Raw genomic sequence first — 14,128 nt, forward strand, 5'->3', positions numbered from 1 at the left:
TTTTGCATACTATCTAGATCGTTTGCTATGCTGAAGGCAAAAGGGTGATGATTATGATGATGATATGCAACGACGATAGTAATTAATACAGAAACGTATATTGATGATATGGAGATGAAAATTGTGAATATCAAAGCAACTTAACTGTGAGGTTTCAATAGTCTGAGTTTTATTTATATGCGGATCATCGCATTCGACAAGGCTGCGTTTACACGTATCGGATTGCTCATGTCTCGGATTACTTTTTATATCGGATAGAGGTCCCGTTTACACGGCTCCGCATTAATCCGATACGTCCTGTACACCACTTTTGCGGAGTGAAATCACTCCGCTGTGAAAGTGGTATGAAAAGTGATCCGATACGTCCCGTACCACATTCCATCTCGTGTAAACGGGTGAATCCGATACGCTTTCACTCCGGAACCTCGTTCTGAATCTCAAGGAAAGTTCTCATCAACGGATTCTACATCTTTACCCTTCGGGTAACGTACGCCAAAAACTATTTTATCTTTATTCATTATTTTATCATATATACTTCTCATAATTCGATATTACATCTTTTCAATCCCTTTCTCGAAGAGGCATTCACTGGCATATGCCTTTAACGATTCAGGGTGCAATTCGACTTCTGCCTCCCCCTTCTGCTTACATTTTCTTCTTCTATGCCACTGGCTATACTAAAGTGATAATTTTTTCCCGAGACCTTCCTCTCCTCAGTAGACTAACGAAATCACCAGAATTTTACATTGCAAAAAGTCGAAACAAAAGAAGTATGCTGCACAGTGAATAGCGGAGCGTTGTCGTGTGAACAGGATGAAATCAGTATGAATATCAATCCGGTATTGTGTAAACGCAGTCTAAACGGTATGCTTTTCAAATCGGATAGCTGAGACCAATCCGACATGAAAAGCAATCCGGTATGAAATGCAATCCGGTATCGTGTAAACGCAGCCCAAGTCCACAGGGAATGAACAAAAGATGAAGTGGGATTAATATTGTGTTCCTTTCAGAATGTCATTTTACTACCATAACTTTGACATGCAATGCACAAAATAACTTAAAACAGGGTGACAAACTATTGACATGGTCTTTTAAAATCAAAGTCATTCTGAGGATAATATTTTTAATTGATATTATGGTATAATTTGATTTTTATTTTCTAGATCAAACAAGGAGCATTGCTTGGCGCTACTCTTGACCGCCTAAACTCGGCAATAACAGACATTGCGAAGGATAAGACTGGTAAGGGTCTTGGAGGAGGTCTTGGAGGCGCCGGAGGAGCATCGCCTGAAGATGCTATGCTAGAAGCAGAGAAAATAAAAGGGCAAAATCGACTAGAAGAAGGAATAAAGAGCTTGCAGGACCAACTTGCTAATGTTGCTGCAAAGGTGGAAAAGGGAGGTGCTGCAGGTGGTGGCGCTGCTGCTGGTGGCGGTGGAGCTGCTGGGGGTGGTGCAGGGGGAGGTGCAGGCGGTGGTGGTGGTGGTGGTGGAGCAATGGCACCTGCGATGGCTGCGTCTCAACAGAAAATAGCTGATCAGATTGGCAGTCTTGGAGAGACCGTTGGGAAACTCGCTGGTGAAGTACAAGCAATGAAGGATAATTCCAAGATGTTGGCTGCCGCTGGAATCGGAGGACCGTCTGGGGGAGGTGGCGGAGCGGCTGGAGGTGGTGCTGGAGGCGGCGGTGGACCTTCTAATGCTCTTATTGGACAAATGGCTGGGAATGCTCTTGGAAGTGCATTGAAGGCGGCTGAAGGTGTCAGTCAGGCAACTCAGATGCTCAACAACGCCAACATGGCAGCAAACCTTGCTGGTGGTGGAGGAGGTATGGCTGGAGGCGGAATTGGTGGTATCCTCCCAGGAGGGGCATTAGCAAATGCGGGGGCTGGATTAGGACTTGGTGGAGGTTTAGGCGGTGGACTTGGCGGGGGCTTAGGAGGAGCAGGGGCATTAGGAAGTCTAGGTGGTGGTGGTGGCGGCGGTGGCGGTGCTGGTGGTGGAGGTGGTGGCCTTAATTCTTTGCTAGGATTGGGAGGGAGCAACCTAGCAGCAGATAGTGGAAGTTCCAGTGATACGCAAGTTACGTCACAGCAAAAAGCTTTGAATAACATTCTGGGTATTGCTTCGAAACGTGGAGAGACTAAGGGCGGGCCAGGGGCTCAAGATAAATCAGGTAGCAAGGCTACATATAGAAAGAAGCAGGAAGAGGAGAAAGAGAATGCAGTGCAAAGAGATGTTCTGTTTAATCGGCCGTCAGGGGGAGAAATAACTGGTCTATTGATACCACTTGTAAAGAGACACAAAGTTTCAGTGCTTGTGCCAAGAGGAAGGAATCGGGCTACATTTAACTACACCTCTGGGAATAAATTTATGCCAAAAGAGGACACTGGAAAAAGTAGGCCACTGACTGGAAGCAAAGCGATTAAACAGGCGCAAGAGGGAGGTGGATCGGCATCTCTGCCTGTCGCAGGTTTGTGCTGCTTATAAATATGTTTCTTCACCTTTGGAAATGCCAATAGACCGTATGCATAATAACGTCGTTTCACGATAACGCGCAATGTATTGTGGTGGTTGTATTAACAGGCGCTTCACTTTGTTTACGTTTTTCTTGATACTCATTGGTCAATCTTCATTCTCGCTTGTGAAAAAAGGAAATATCAAGGAAAGTGAATAAATTTTCCAAGAAAATTGGTCTACAGATCATTAGGCCACCTTTCACTGCGTAATTTATTTGTAAGTGGAGAGAAATGATGAACGGAAACATCTGTTACTGAAGAACTACTTTTAGCTAATGTTGTTCTTTTGCTTTCCCATTCAAAGATAATTTTGAATGAAGAAGTCAATTGAAAGTCATCAATTGCAAGATAGTTTGGTTGATTGTTTTATGTTACTATGAATTTTATGTTGAAATTAGTCATGCAGAAAAATTGTACTTAAGCTTATTTATTTTTGCAGAAAAGGCCCTGGATGGAATATGGGGCTCTGAGGGTATTGGAGGGGGGGGGGGGGTGGTGGTAATGTTTAGTACCGACTGTAAGATTTTATCAAAGTTTAGCATAGTGAGCATCTTATCAAACTATAGAGCTTTGCCTGATGTCTTAATTTTCGTTTTATTTGATTCCTGACCTGAATTTGATTCCTATTAAGTTTCTATAATCTCTTTAAATCGCTATCAATATATGTACGAAATATTGAGCAGTCAAAACAGCTGATAAATGAAATAAACCCGTGTTCGCTTTTTGGAAGTCTTTTCCTTTCTTCCTTTCCTCCTTCCATCTTTCTTCTGTCTTTCCTCTCACTTTGTTCCTTTCCTCCTTCTGCCAATGGTTTTCCTTAGTATTCATCCTGCCTAACTCATCATGTTGCCCCACTGATAATGCTACATTGTATGTCTTTAATCTTACCAACTACCATACGTATCACACAAGTGTCATTCAACAAGCTTCATTTCTCCATGAATCAAACTTTAAATGTTACAACATGCTTTTCATAAAGAGATATGTCATCTACGTTTTTGGGTTCCAATTGAATCAATTTGCCTTCAAATCTGTAAAGAGCTGTAGTTTAACACGTAGTCCAATGTATAGGAATACTGTAATTAAGTTAAAGTATATTACAGTAACTGTGAATCTCGCAAGTGTGTAAAATCCATTCTCCTTGTAGCAGTTTCTAGATTATTTGCCTGTTTCCAAAACAAGGCGTTAGTTCATTTTCTACTAATTTACTAACAATTTACTAACATTCATTTGCAGCTGGAGGATTAGCTGTACCTGGATATGGCGGGCAGCTCGGGCCTGGTGGCGTAGGTGGAGCTGGAGGCCTTGGCGGTGCAGGAGGAGTTGGGGGAGCTGGTGGGGCAGGCGGAGTTGGTGGTGCTGCAGGAGCAGGAGGGGCAGGAGGGCTCGCTGGAGATGCCTTTGGTGGGGCAGGTTTGGGTCTTGGTGGAGCTGCTGGCGGAGCTGCTGGTGGAGCTGCTGGTGGTGCTGCTGGTGGTGCTGCTGGTGGTGCTGCTGGTGGAGCTGCTGGCGGAGCTGCTGGCGGAGCTGCTGGAGGAGCTGCTGGTGGAGCTGCTGGTGGTGGCAATGGTGCAGGGGGAGGAGGTGGTGCAAATGGAGGTAGTGGTGGCGGAGGTGGTGGCAAAAATGGAGGTGGAGGTGGTGCTAATCAGAACGTGAATGCCAACGACATGGCATCCAGTCTTGCTGCAGGTATTGCTGCTGGTATTATGTCTGGTGGAAAAGCTTTGGTTGGCCAGATGGAGTCAACTGGTGTTTTAGATGCTGTAGTAGCTGGTCTGCGCAGCTTGGGTGGGCCAAACGGTGCTGCGAGTGACCCTAATGGAAAGGGAGGAGGCAATGGCGCAGGTGGCAATAATGGGAATGGTGGGGGTAACAATGGTGGTGGGAGTAACGGAAATAATGGCGGAGGTTCTGGTGGTAATAACGGTGCTGGGGGTGGAGCCCCTGGAGGTACAGGTGGTTCTGGGGCCACTGGTGGGGCTGGTGGTTCTGCTGGAGGGGGTGGTAAAAATGGCAAAGAAGAGCTTGGAGCCTTGATTGCAACATCTGCATCTGAAGCTGCTGGAAACGCAGCTAAAGCTGGTCTATCGCCTCAAGCAGCAGCACGACAGGCTGCAGAGGCAGCATTCCATGCCGCTTCGTTGTTTGCCACAAAAAACGGGATTCATGGCAACCATCACGAGCATAGTGGGACGATACATGCCATTCCGACCGTCGCCATCCACCACGACGATCACCACGATGATCATCATTATGATCACAACGAGCCAGAGATGCATATGTTTGATCACCATGACTCACACCATATGTTCGATCATCACGATTCACATCATATGTTTGATCATGATTTTGATGATCACAACGATCATGATTCAGATGATCATAACGATCATGATTCGGATGATCACCACGACGATAATGATGCTATGGAAGACCATATTCCAATTCACAATCATGCACATCCACATGCTTCTCATGACATTCATGACACACTCTCACATGATCATGCGCATCCCCCTGAAATTTTTGGAACAGATGCTATGGGCAATCCTGCTGTTTATAATCTTGGAGAAAACGGTCACATCAAAATGTCCACATACAATCCAATACAAGACAATGTTGTTGCAATGGGCTTTTCTGGGAACAACGGAGGAGTATTCACGCATGATTTTTTGGATGCCTTACATTCTGACCCAACTTTTAGAGAAACTGGATCTTATCAAATGTCAGGGGTACATAAAGGTATGTTCTTTGGTCATGGGCATGGTGGAGATGGAGGAGGTCATGGTGGAGAAATGGAGGATGAAAGACGGGAAGGTCATGGCGAGGGAGGAGGTGGTCACTTCAACCATGCGGAAGAAGGAGATCATCACTATGGGCCTCACGCAGTACTTTCACATCATGTGCAGCCATGGTATTCAAAATCACATGATGGAGGAACTGATCACCAGTCATCGCACGGAAATAAAAATTTTTTTGGTCACGAAGACTATGGAAATGTCTGGGGCAACCAATATCATGATTTTGAAAATGGACTTCATGACTCTGGTCATGCGGAAAATGGTCATGGCGATGGTGGAGGATTCAGTGGTGGTCATGGTGGTAGATTTGGTGGGGGTCATGAGGGTGGGTTTGGTGGCGGGCACGGCAGTCGCTTTGGTGGTGGGCACGGCGGTGGTTTTGGAGGTAGACATGGTATTGGGTTTGGTGGCGGTCTCGGTGGTAGTTTTAATGGTGGTCATGACAGTGGATTTGGTGGTGGACATGGTGATGGGCATGGTGGTGGCTTTGGTGGTGGCCATAGTGGTGGCCATGGTGATGGCTTTGGTGGTGGCCATAGTGGTGGCCATGGTGATGGCTTTGGTGGTGGCCATGGTGATGGACATGGTGGTGGCCATGGCGGTGGATTCGGTGGGAATGGCGGTGGATTCGGTGGGAATGGTGTTATAGGAGGAGGATTTGGCCACGGCAGTTCTGAATTTGAGAATGGGCACGGAAATGGCGGTGACCATGGTGGAACAGGCACTGACGCTTTTGGAAGCATGTCTGGTCAATTTGGATTGGGTGCACAAAATTTGCTAGGACACGGTGACGGGGGTTACGGCGAAGGACACAGTAGAAGCCACGGGGAAGGATTTGGAGGTCATGGGCTAGGCCATGGGTTTGGTGGTCATGGCCTTGTGGAAGATCATGGTGACGAGGGCAATGCTGGTGCTCATGGTTTCGGAGGAGGTGGGATCTTTGGTGGAGCTCAAGGTTTTGGTTTTCATCATGGAGGAGGAGAGGGTCATGGTCACGGGGGTCAGGGAGGTCATGAGGGGGGACTTGGATTTGGAGGTGGAATGGGGTTTGCAGGTCATGGTAATTGGGGAGGGCATGGCGGTGGAACTAGTCATGGCGGTGGAGGTGAGCATGGAGATGAGGTTGATGGACTCAATAATGGCTTTGGTAACATGTTTGGCTCTCACGGTCATGGTGGAGGGCATGGAGGTGGCGATAACGAGGGTGAAGGGGGTGGACATGGAATGGATGGTCACGGCGTTGCATCATTTGAACATGGATTTGAAAGCGGGAAGGACGGTCATGTTGGAAACGGATTCGGCCACATGTTTGAACAAAATATAAATAATCTTGGTGAGCAGACCTGGAATCACGAACGAGGAAATGGAAGGCACAGCATTCGGTACACTGATCATTCTGCTGAAGAGCCGTCTGGAGGCATTGAAGATAATGTTTTGGATCACGAAGGGGGGCCGGATGGCCATGTCCACCAGGGATTCGAAGAGGGCGGTGACGAGTTACACTTTGGTGCAGATGCACACGAAGGTGAGCATCAAGATGCTGAAACTCATCATTTGATTGACAAACTAGCAAACCCTCAAGGACTTGACAAGAATAACGAGGAGAGTGGGCCCCATGATGATGCAGGAGACAACGAAGAGTCCCATGGTGAGCGTCATGAGATCTTCCCAGACCCTCATGAGAAAAATAGTGAAATAGACGTTGTATCAGATAGTCATAGCAACCTTGATGACTCCGAAAAGAAGATGGTCGATGATTTCGTACACAAGCAAGACATAACAGAACATTTCATGGCTCCGCACAATGTTCCAGGAGGACAATTTGCACAGCCTGAAGACTTCCGGGCTCGGATTCTTATTGAACGAGACGTAATTGGTTCTAGAAATAATAAATTGAAGATTAAAAACCCGGTGTACCACAATAGGAGACCGCTCCACAGATTTGCTGGCGTTCCGTATAGACGTAATGTATACTTGAATAAACACCAATATATAGACAATGGTTACGATAATACGGATTATCATCATAATTGCAGACCATATGTTGTTTACGTACCTGAAAGATTCCAAGGGGCACCCGAATCTGCCTACGTACCAAAAAGACCTGAGGGATCTGGAGAACATAATTTCGTCAAGCAAGAATCTCCAGACTATGCAACTATACAAGAGCTGTCTGATTCGCTTTTTCCAGCGAAACTTCTTCAGTTTTTACAGTCAAAGGTTTCATCTCCGGTAGGGACAGAACCCCAAGAAAGCAAACCAAATGAAAAAGTCAATCCACAGATGCTTGATATGTTGCAGACAATGGCACAGATGATGAACACGGGGAAAACGACATTTAATAACAAAGCCCCGAGTAGCTTGAACTCGAAGCCAGTAGTTGAGGGAAATGCTGGAAATAGATCATCCGATGCTTTGCAGCCTTCTGGTAACTTAGAAAAGCAAGCGAAAAACACAACTGAGGGTGATTCAAGAGAGGGAGTTGTACCCGTTTGGAAGGAGACGATGGATGTCCAAGACAAACCTGAAAGTGGAACGTATTTGCAGGCAATGATTGATGCTATAGCATCTGGGGAAAAATCAGGAGCTGGCATGACCCCGGAAATGGTTTCCAGTCTGCTGGCAGAAGCTAAAGAAGGACATGATCCACAACTGATGGAAAGACTTAAGGCTGCACTTTTAAACAACAAACCGGATGGCGAGAAAAGTGGTTCGGCCGGAATCTCATTAACACCAGCGTCCATAGGTAGTCCACCACCCACTAAGCCCCCTCTAGGGGGTCCAGCTAAGCCAGCAGTCCCTCCCCCTAAAAGCGAGAGTGAAGCACATGCTGCACAAGGTTCTCAGTATGTAACCCCGACAGGCGCATCCCCTGTTGGTTCTTCCACAAATGTTTTATCTTCAACACTCTCAAATAAAGACAAAGATTCCACGTACAACCTCGTTGGTGACGGACTTAAACCTCCGGATATAGTGAAAGCACCAGTTCCAGGCTCAGCTGCCGGGCCATCAGCATCAACACCTGGTGGCAGCGGTCCTGCTGGATCAACCTCTACGTCACCAACGATGCCGTCGAAAGACGGCCAGCCTCCTGCGCAGCCACAAAGTAAACCAGGACAACCCAGTAATACTGGGTTCCCAGAGTACAAAGTGCCCATTCCAGAGGCTGCAGCGCCCTTACCCCCGAACTACTTCAAGCCAGCTCCTCCCTCCAAAGGTCCAAATCCGTATGAAGTCCTAATATCTGATCAACTGTTTCCGGGAAACTACCCTGGAAAGAAAAAGTCAGATAAGGGTGAAGGTGGTGAAGAGGTTGAGCTTGAGCTTTTTAATCAGCTCAAAGCACATGCAAGGACGAAACCAACTATCAATATGTACAACGTGAAAAAGGTCACAGCAAGTAAGAAACACGAAACCAGCAAACCATTTAAGGGTGGCAATCCAAAGGAGAATGCAGCATCACGCTCTTTGGTTATCAGCAAAAGCTCCGCTACTGAAGACAACGACTGGGTGATAAACGAAAAAGGCGCTAATACTGAGAAACCTGAAATGTATAAACTCCGCAACTCTTCGAACAATATATTCATAAAAAGCACAAATGCATCTGACGTTTTAAGAGCAACTCTTGAGAGCTACAACGTCCCCACAGTATCTTCGTTCCACGGACATTTTTCGATGGCCAAAGAAGACCCTTCCAAGGTCATTGATGAGATCCAGTCCAGGCAGCGATTGACGTATCCAATAAATGTACTCAAATATGACTGGGGATTTACCCCAAAGCAGCTTTCAAAGTTCAAAGAAACAATGGAAATAAAGAGAAATGGTTCTAATAAGGAAAAAGGGAGCAAAGGGAAGAAAAACAATAACGCGAGAAGCCTTCTACGAGAAGCAGTTAAAAGCAGAACCTTGGAAAATAGGAAACTCCGTATTGCGTCTTTGCATTTGAATAAGAAAACTTCGACTGGACAAAACAGTTTTAAAAATGGTAATTATAGAAGTATAAAGACAGACGAAAGCAGTTTCAAAAGTAGGAAAGGAGTGAACTCGTTAGATGAAAGATTTATCAAAGCTATAAATAATGAAAAAGGAAAAATTTATTCAAGATTGACAGCCTCTCAGACTAAAGAACAAAATCGAGGCTCGTTAAAGAATAGTTTCATTGTTGATGACAACTCGCATTTGGTTGTCGTTCCTGGAAGTTCTCTGTTGAAGTCAAAAAGCAAAGTTCTTGAGCTGAGTGGGGAGAAACAGACCAAAGTTGCTACCGCGGTTGGAAATTCAACTAAACGTAATGTCTTAGACGGTTTTAAAGAGGAAAACAGCCATTTAGTTATAATACCAGCGGTTGATGCTAAAGATGACCTTGATTCTCAGCTAGAAGGCAACATGCTTAATATGGAGACGAACGAACCGTTTGAGTTGAGTGAGGGGTTAAATAAATTTGAAACAGAAGGGCAACGAAGGTGGAAAATTCCAGAACTGAGAAGTTCCCTTGCAAATAGCAATGCTAATAAGTCAAGAAATGGTAGCAAGGGTTACACTGGAAGTTTAGTTTGGAGCAAAACCAAAAGCAGAAAAACAGCTGAAGCATTGACACTTGCAGGTAATTTTGGACCATCGTTACGTTGTTTAGCTTGATCTGTTTTACTGGTGCCCTGACCTTACTTCTCCACTGTATGCTGACTGAAAAATGGTGGTTCTCTCTTGCTTTCTGGTCAATCAAGCTAATAAGGAGGAATTCTTTGGATACGTCGATTCATCGATGTTTTGATATGCCCATAGCCAGGGGGTATAGACAACATGGTTTTAGGACACTTTCTACAGGCTGAAATGCTCTGGAGAAGCGAACCCCTGACGAATCATGCCTATAAGTCTTAACGACAATTATGAAGTGGAATAAAAAGCATCGATTTCAATTTGTAACTCACTTATCTCTTTCATATCTCACTTTCATATTCCAAAATGACATTTCTTGCCAACTAACCACACAGTGAACATTCTCAACTTGAGCTGTTTCATGATTTATCTTCATTAATACACACTTAGTTTTATTATCCTATACAACTTTGGCTTTTCGCTTGACAACCATGCTCTTTGATACTCAGTCAGTTATTTTTAATTTATTTTCTTGAGCATAGATCGAGTTGAATAGCAGCAGCTATTGAAATTCGCTACGCACCTCTTTAGTCTGGAAAAATCTTTTCTAAGTACAGGCACATAGCTGCATGAGATGTGAAGAAGAGAAATCTTTGAATCTTTTTGAATAAGTCAGAAAACTTGAGAATATTCGGAAAATTCAGGTCATAGTCAATGAATATTTTACGTCAGAGTAAAATATTACGTAACTCTGATGCCGATAATTCTCTCAATTGAGAATGGAATTGACAGTTTCATGTTGAGGCTCTGACAGAATAATGTTAATGTTATGTAAAGGCTTAGTACAGTTTAAGTGAAATAAGACACTTGGCTTACTATCATTTGGAAATTTCTTACCCTTCACCTGTAACATAACCGTCAGTTCATGTCCCTGTCTTAGTATTTGGGACGATTTTGGTCTAGTGATTCATCATTGCTTCATTAATTCTTTCCGCAGTTTACTATCTCAAATCTTCATTTCCCTTCGTTAGACGAAAGAATCGCCTTCGTCATCGACTCGTCTTCCAACATAAAAAATTCTTCAGTCTTCGAGCAAATAAAGAACTCGCTAGTGTTGTTCACGTCATTGCATACGTCGCCGAAGAAACACAAATTAGGCCTTATATCTTACGGCAAAGAGCCCAACCTCGATTTGAGTTTTCAAGACGAGCAAGACGAAGAAAGCATACAGGAGGCTATCAAAGATATGAGGTGATTGTAGTTAACTGTTTAGATGTTGCAATGTCTTCACAATTTGATATCATTATTTGTTAAAATAATATAGTCTTCTTATTAAGTTTGTTTTACTATATTTTTGGATATTGCCTCATTCATTTCTTTACCGAAGAAATGTTTAGTAAAATGTTTAGTATATTCAATTATTAGTAAAATGAATTGCAATAACTGCTTTACAAACTTTTCTAATATAGAGCCCTTCCATTTCGATTAAAGAGCGCTCCTTGTTTCTGCATGGCCGCTTAAGAAACTGGTTAATTTGTTTTTAAGAATTTAAAAGGCAGCATTATCAAGAATAGATATTGTATTGTTCTAACAATCGATTCGTTATTTTTCATCTCATAACTCTGTAGATATTCTGGTACAAAAGCCAATTTAACAAAGGCAATTGAATTCGCTGGAGAAAAATTGTTTGACACTGGTTTGGGAAAGAGGCAACACTTGAAAGAAGTTTTAGTGCTGATAATTGGAGGGGATCATGAAATAACCGAAAGAGTACGGCTAATGATTGGGTATATGAAAATGAGAGGTACGGTCAATACTTTTGATTCAAACATGAATTTTGCTTCACTCAATCATTTGCGTATTATTTCAACTAATATATATTAGCAACCTTTCAACTAACTTACATGAATATTTTCAAATCTTTTTATCTCCAATTGAAAAAAGTTTAAAATCATTATTGCCTGGGAGAAGTAGTATAATATTCGGTGAAACCAGAAAATAAAAGGTTCCAGAAGAGGGATTAACGTCTTGCTCATTTGTTAGAGCACAAACTATATTAAGTTAAACAGGATTGTTTGTCAGAAGAGGGTGGGGGGGGGGTGTTATTTTTAGATGTTATCTGATGTGTTTACAAAGATCCTTATCCTTTTGTCAGGAAGTTCGAGTGAATTGAATAACCTAATAGTTTCGCAACATTTTCGTGTCTCATTATTTTGTTTATCACAAAACAACTATAACTTTAAAGATTTTGTTATTTGCTACTAGCAAACGAACGATAGAATTTTTGAATTGACCATATCACTTTGCTAGGGCTGTGTTAAAAAGTACCTAGTCATTGAAAGCTGTGTATAAAACTAATTTGGGCAACCATCATTGACAACTTTTATACAAGAAGATACCGAAAAATCCATGGAACATGGTACCAAGAGTTAGATAATACATCAATTGTATGACATTGTCTACAGAATTCACCTTTCGAACCAAGGCTGACTAGCGTCGTGAAGAGGTGTCTATTTCTCGAGATGTTTTTTACCAAGGAAAATATATTTTTGGGAGGAAATTTTTTTAGACATAATTGCATGTTCATTTTCTTGTCATTTATCAATCTGTTTACTTAGGCTAGTCATGTTACTTGATAGAACAAAAATGAACCAATACTTTTTGCATCAGATTTCTTTATAAATGTATCGCTTTCCTCCAAAAACCAATATATGTTTTTATGTTAACTATTGCCGATGAACATTTATTATCCCCTAAATTTCCTGACAGATCGCTCAAGTTTTTGAATTTCTTTTTGAACGAGAGCTGTCCTAAACATCCCGGAAACGCCATAGACACAGCAAGGGCCTGCCTCCTATGTCCCTAAAGTTTCAAATGCATTCCATAACCCTAAACACGTTTTCATTTTATCTGTGAGCACCCTAAAGATACATTAAAGTTCACAGTAACAATCAGACATATACCCATAAAAAGAAAAAATCATTTCATTGTTATATTTTGTCTTCAAGGAATCAAGGTATTCTGCCTGGGTGTGTCGAAAAAACCAATGTTTGATGCAACTCAACAGAAACTTTTAGCTTCAAGCCCAAGTGCTATCCATGTTCTGTCACTCACCTACCCAAGTTTGAGTCAAATGCCTACGATGCTGGAGCGAATGCTACAAGGAGGTAACCCTTTCTTTTGCTTTTAGTACAAGAAAGCGGACTTGTTTTCAGTTTTCATACAGTCATATGCACAAGTTTCCGCTGTAAAATTAATATTGTTTTTCAAGGGTAGTTTGCTTTTGTTTAATCTTTAGAATTTATACAAAGTAATTTGATTCTATTGAAGCTAATTGCCTTTAGCTGTTCTGCTTTTGCTTAAAACAGGATATAATTATGCTAAAGAATTCCAAAACAGCACCACTTAAGTATTATTGGCAACGTCCAAAAGACCTTAGCAACGTCCAAGAACTGTTCTTTCTTGTCAGTATGATGTAAACTGCCCTTGATAATTTTTAAGAAAAGCACCACCCTTTTTGTTTTAGAAGTTAAAACGGTGGGAAATTCACGAAAGCTAGGAGTTGGAATTTTAACGAAAGAGGATAGGAAGAAGAAGCTTGATAAATTGAAGGAAAAGAAGGAAAAGGAAAAAGAGAAGAAGGAAAAAGAAAGAGAGCAAAAGTTAGCAAAAGAAAAAGAGAAAGAGAAAAAGAAAAAGGAAAAGGAGAAAAAGTTAGCAAAGAAGAAAGAGAAGCAGAAAAAGGAAAAGGAAGAACGCGAAGAGAAAAACAAGGAAAGTTGGACAGCTCAACAAAAAGCCAAAGAGAAGAAAAATAGGAGAAAGGAGAGAAGGAAGCCAGCATCTGGCAATAAAACAGACAATTTTAAGACTCAACCACAGCAAACTCCAACCCAGATACCTCAGCCTAATTGGCCTTGGGGTATATCGGTGAAAAATAAACAGAACCAAAATATTGGTCATAACAGTAGATCAAGCCTATTAGAGGACGAGACACAGTATTTAGATCAAATGGAGTCAAATGACGATGGAACTAGGGAAAAACGTTTGCGGATAGCGACTCCCTATGTTGAAAATCTGGTAGACACACGTGATAATGGAGAACTGTACACAAGCCCTGTGTACGAAGAAGATTCACAAATTGTTGTAAGTAAAGTTTCAATAAGCCTAAATAGATAACGATAGAATTTTGAGAAAATCTGAATGCTTT

The 14,128-nt window shown here is 42.6% G+C and overlaps 1 protein-coding gene across 9 annotated transcripts in view; it reads left to right on the top strand.

Moving 5' to 3' along the window:
* The window catches only part of LOC135680934 (uncharacterized), a 58,796-nt gene that overhangs the window by 43,214 nt on the left and 1,454 nt on the right, over window positions 1-14,128 (top strand). For all 9 annotated transcript variants that reach the window (XM_065195190.2, XM_065195186.2, XM_065195189.2 and 6 more), the window contains 6 exons: window positions 1,164-2,472; window positions 3,755-9,925; window positions 10,950-11,169; window positions 11,547-11,722; window positions 12,927-13,085; window positions 13,445-14,064. In XM_065195190.2, coding sequence (XP_065051262.2) covers window positions 1,164-2,472; window positions 3,755-9,925; window positions 10,950-11,169; window positions 11,547-11,722; window positions 12,927-13,085; window positions 13,445-14,064 — 8,655 coding nt within the window. The remainder of the gene's footprint in view (window positions 1-1,163; window positions 2,473-3,754; window positions 9,926-10,949; window positions 11,170-11,546; window positions 11,723-12,926; window positions 13,086-13,444; window positions 14,065-14,128) is intronic.

This window comes from Rhopilema esculentum, chromosome 18, assembly GCF_057945365.1.
Source record: "Rhopilema esculentum isolate cy_ngs chromosome 18, ASM5794536v1, whole genome shotgun sequence".
Classification (NCBI taxonomy): domain Eukaryota; kingdom Metazoa; phylum Cnidaria; class Scyphozoa; order Rhizostomeae; family Rhizostomatidae; genus Rhopilema; species Rhopilema esculentum.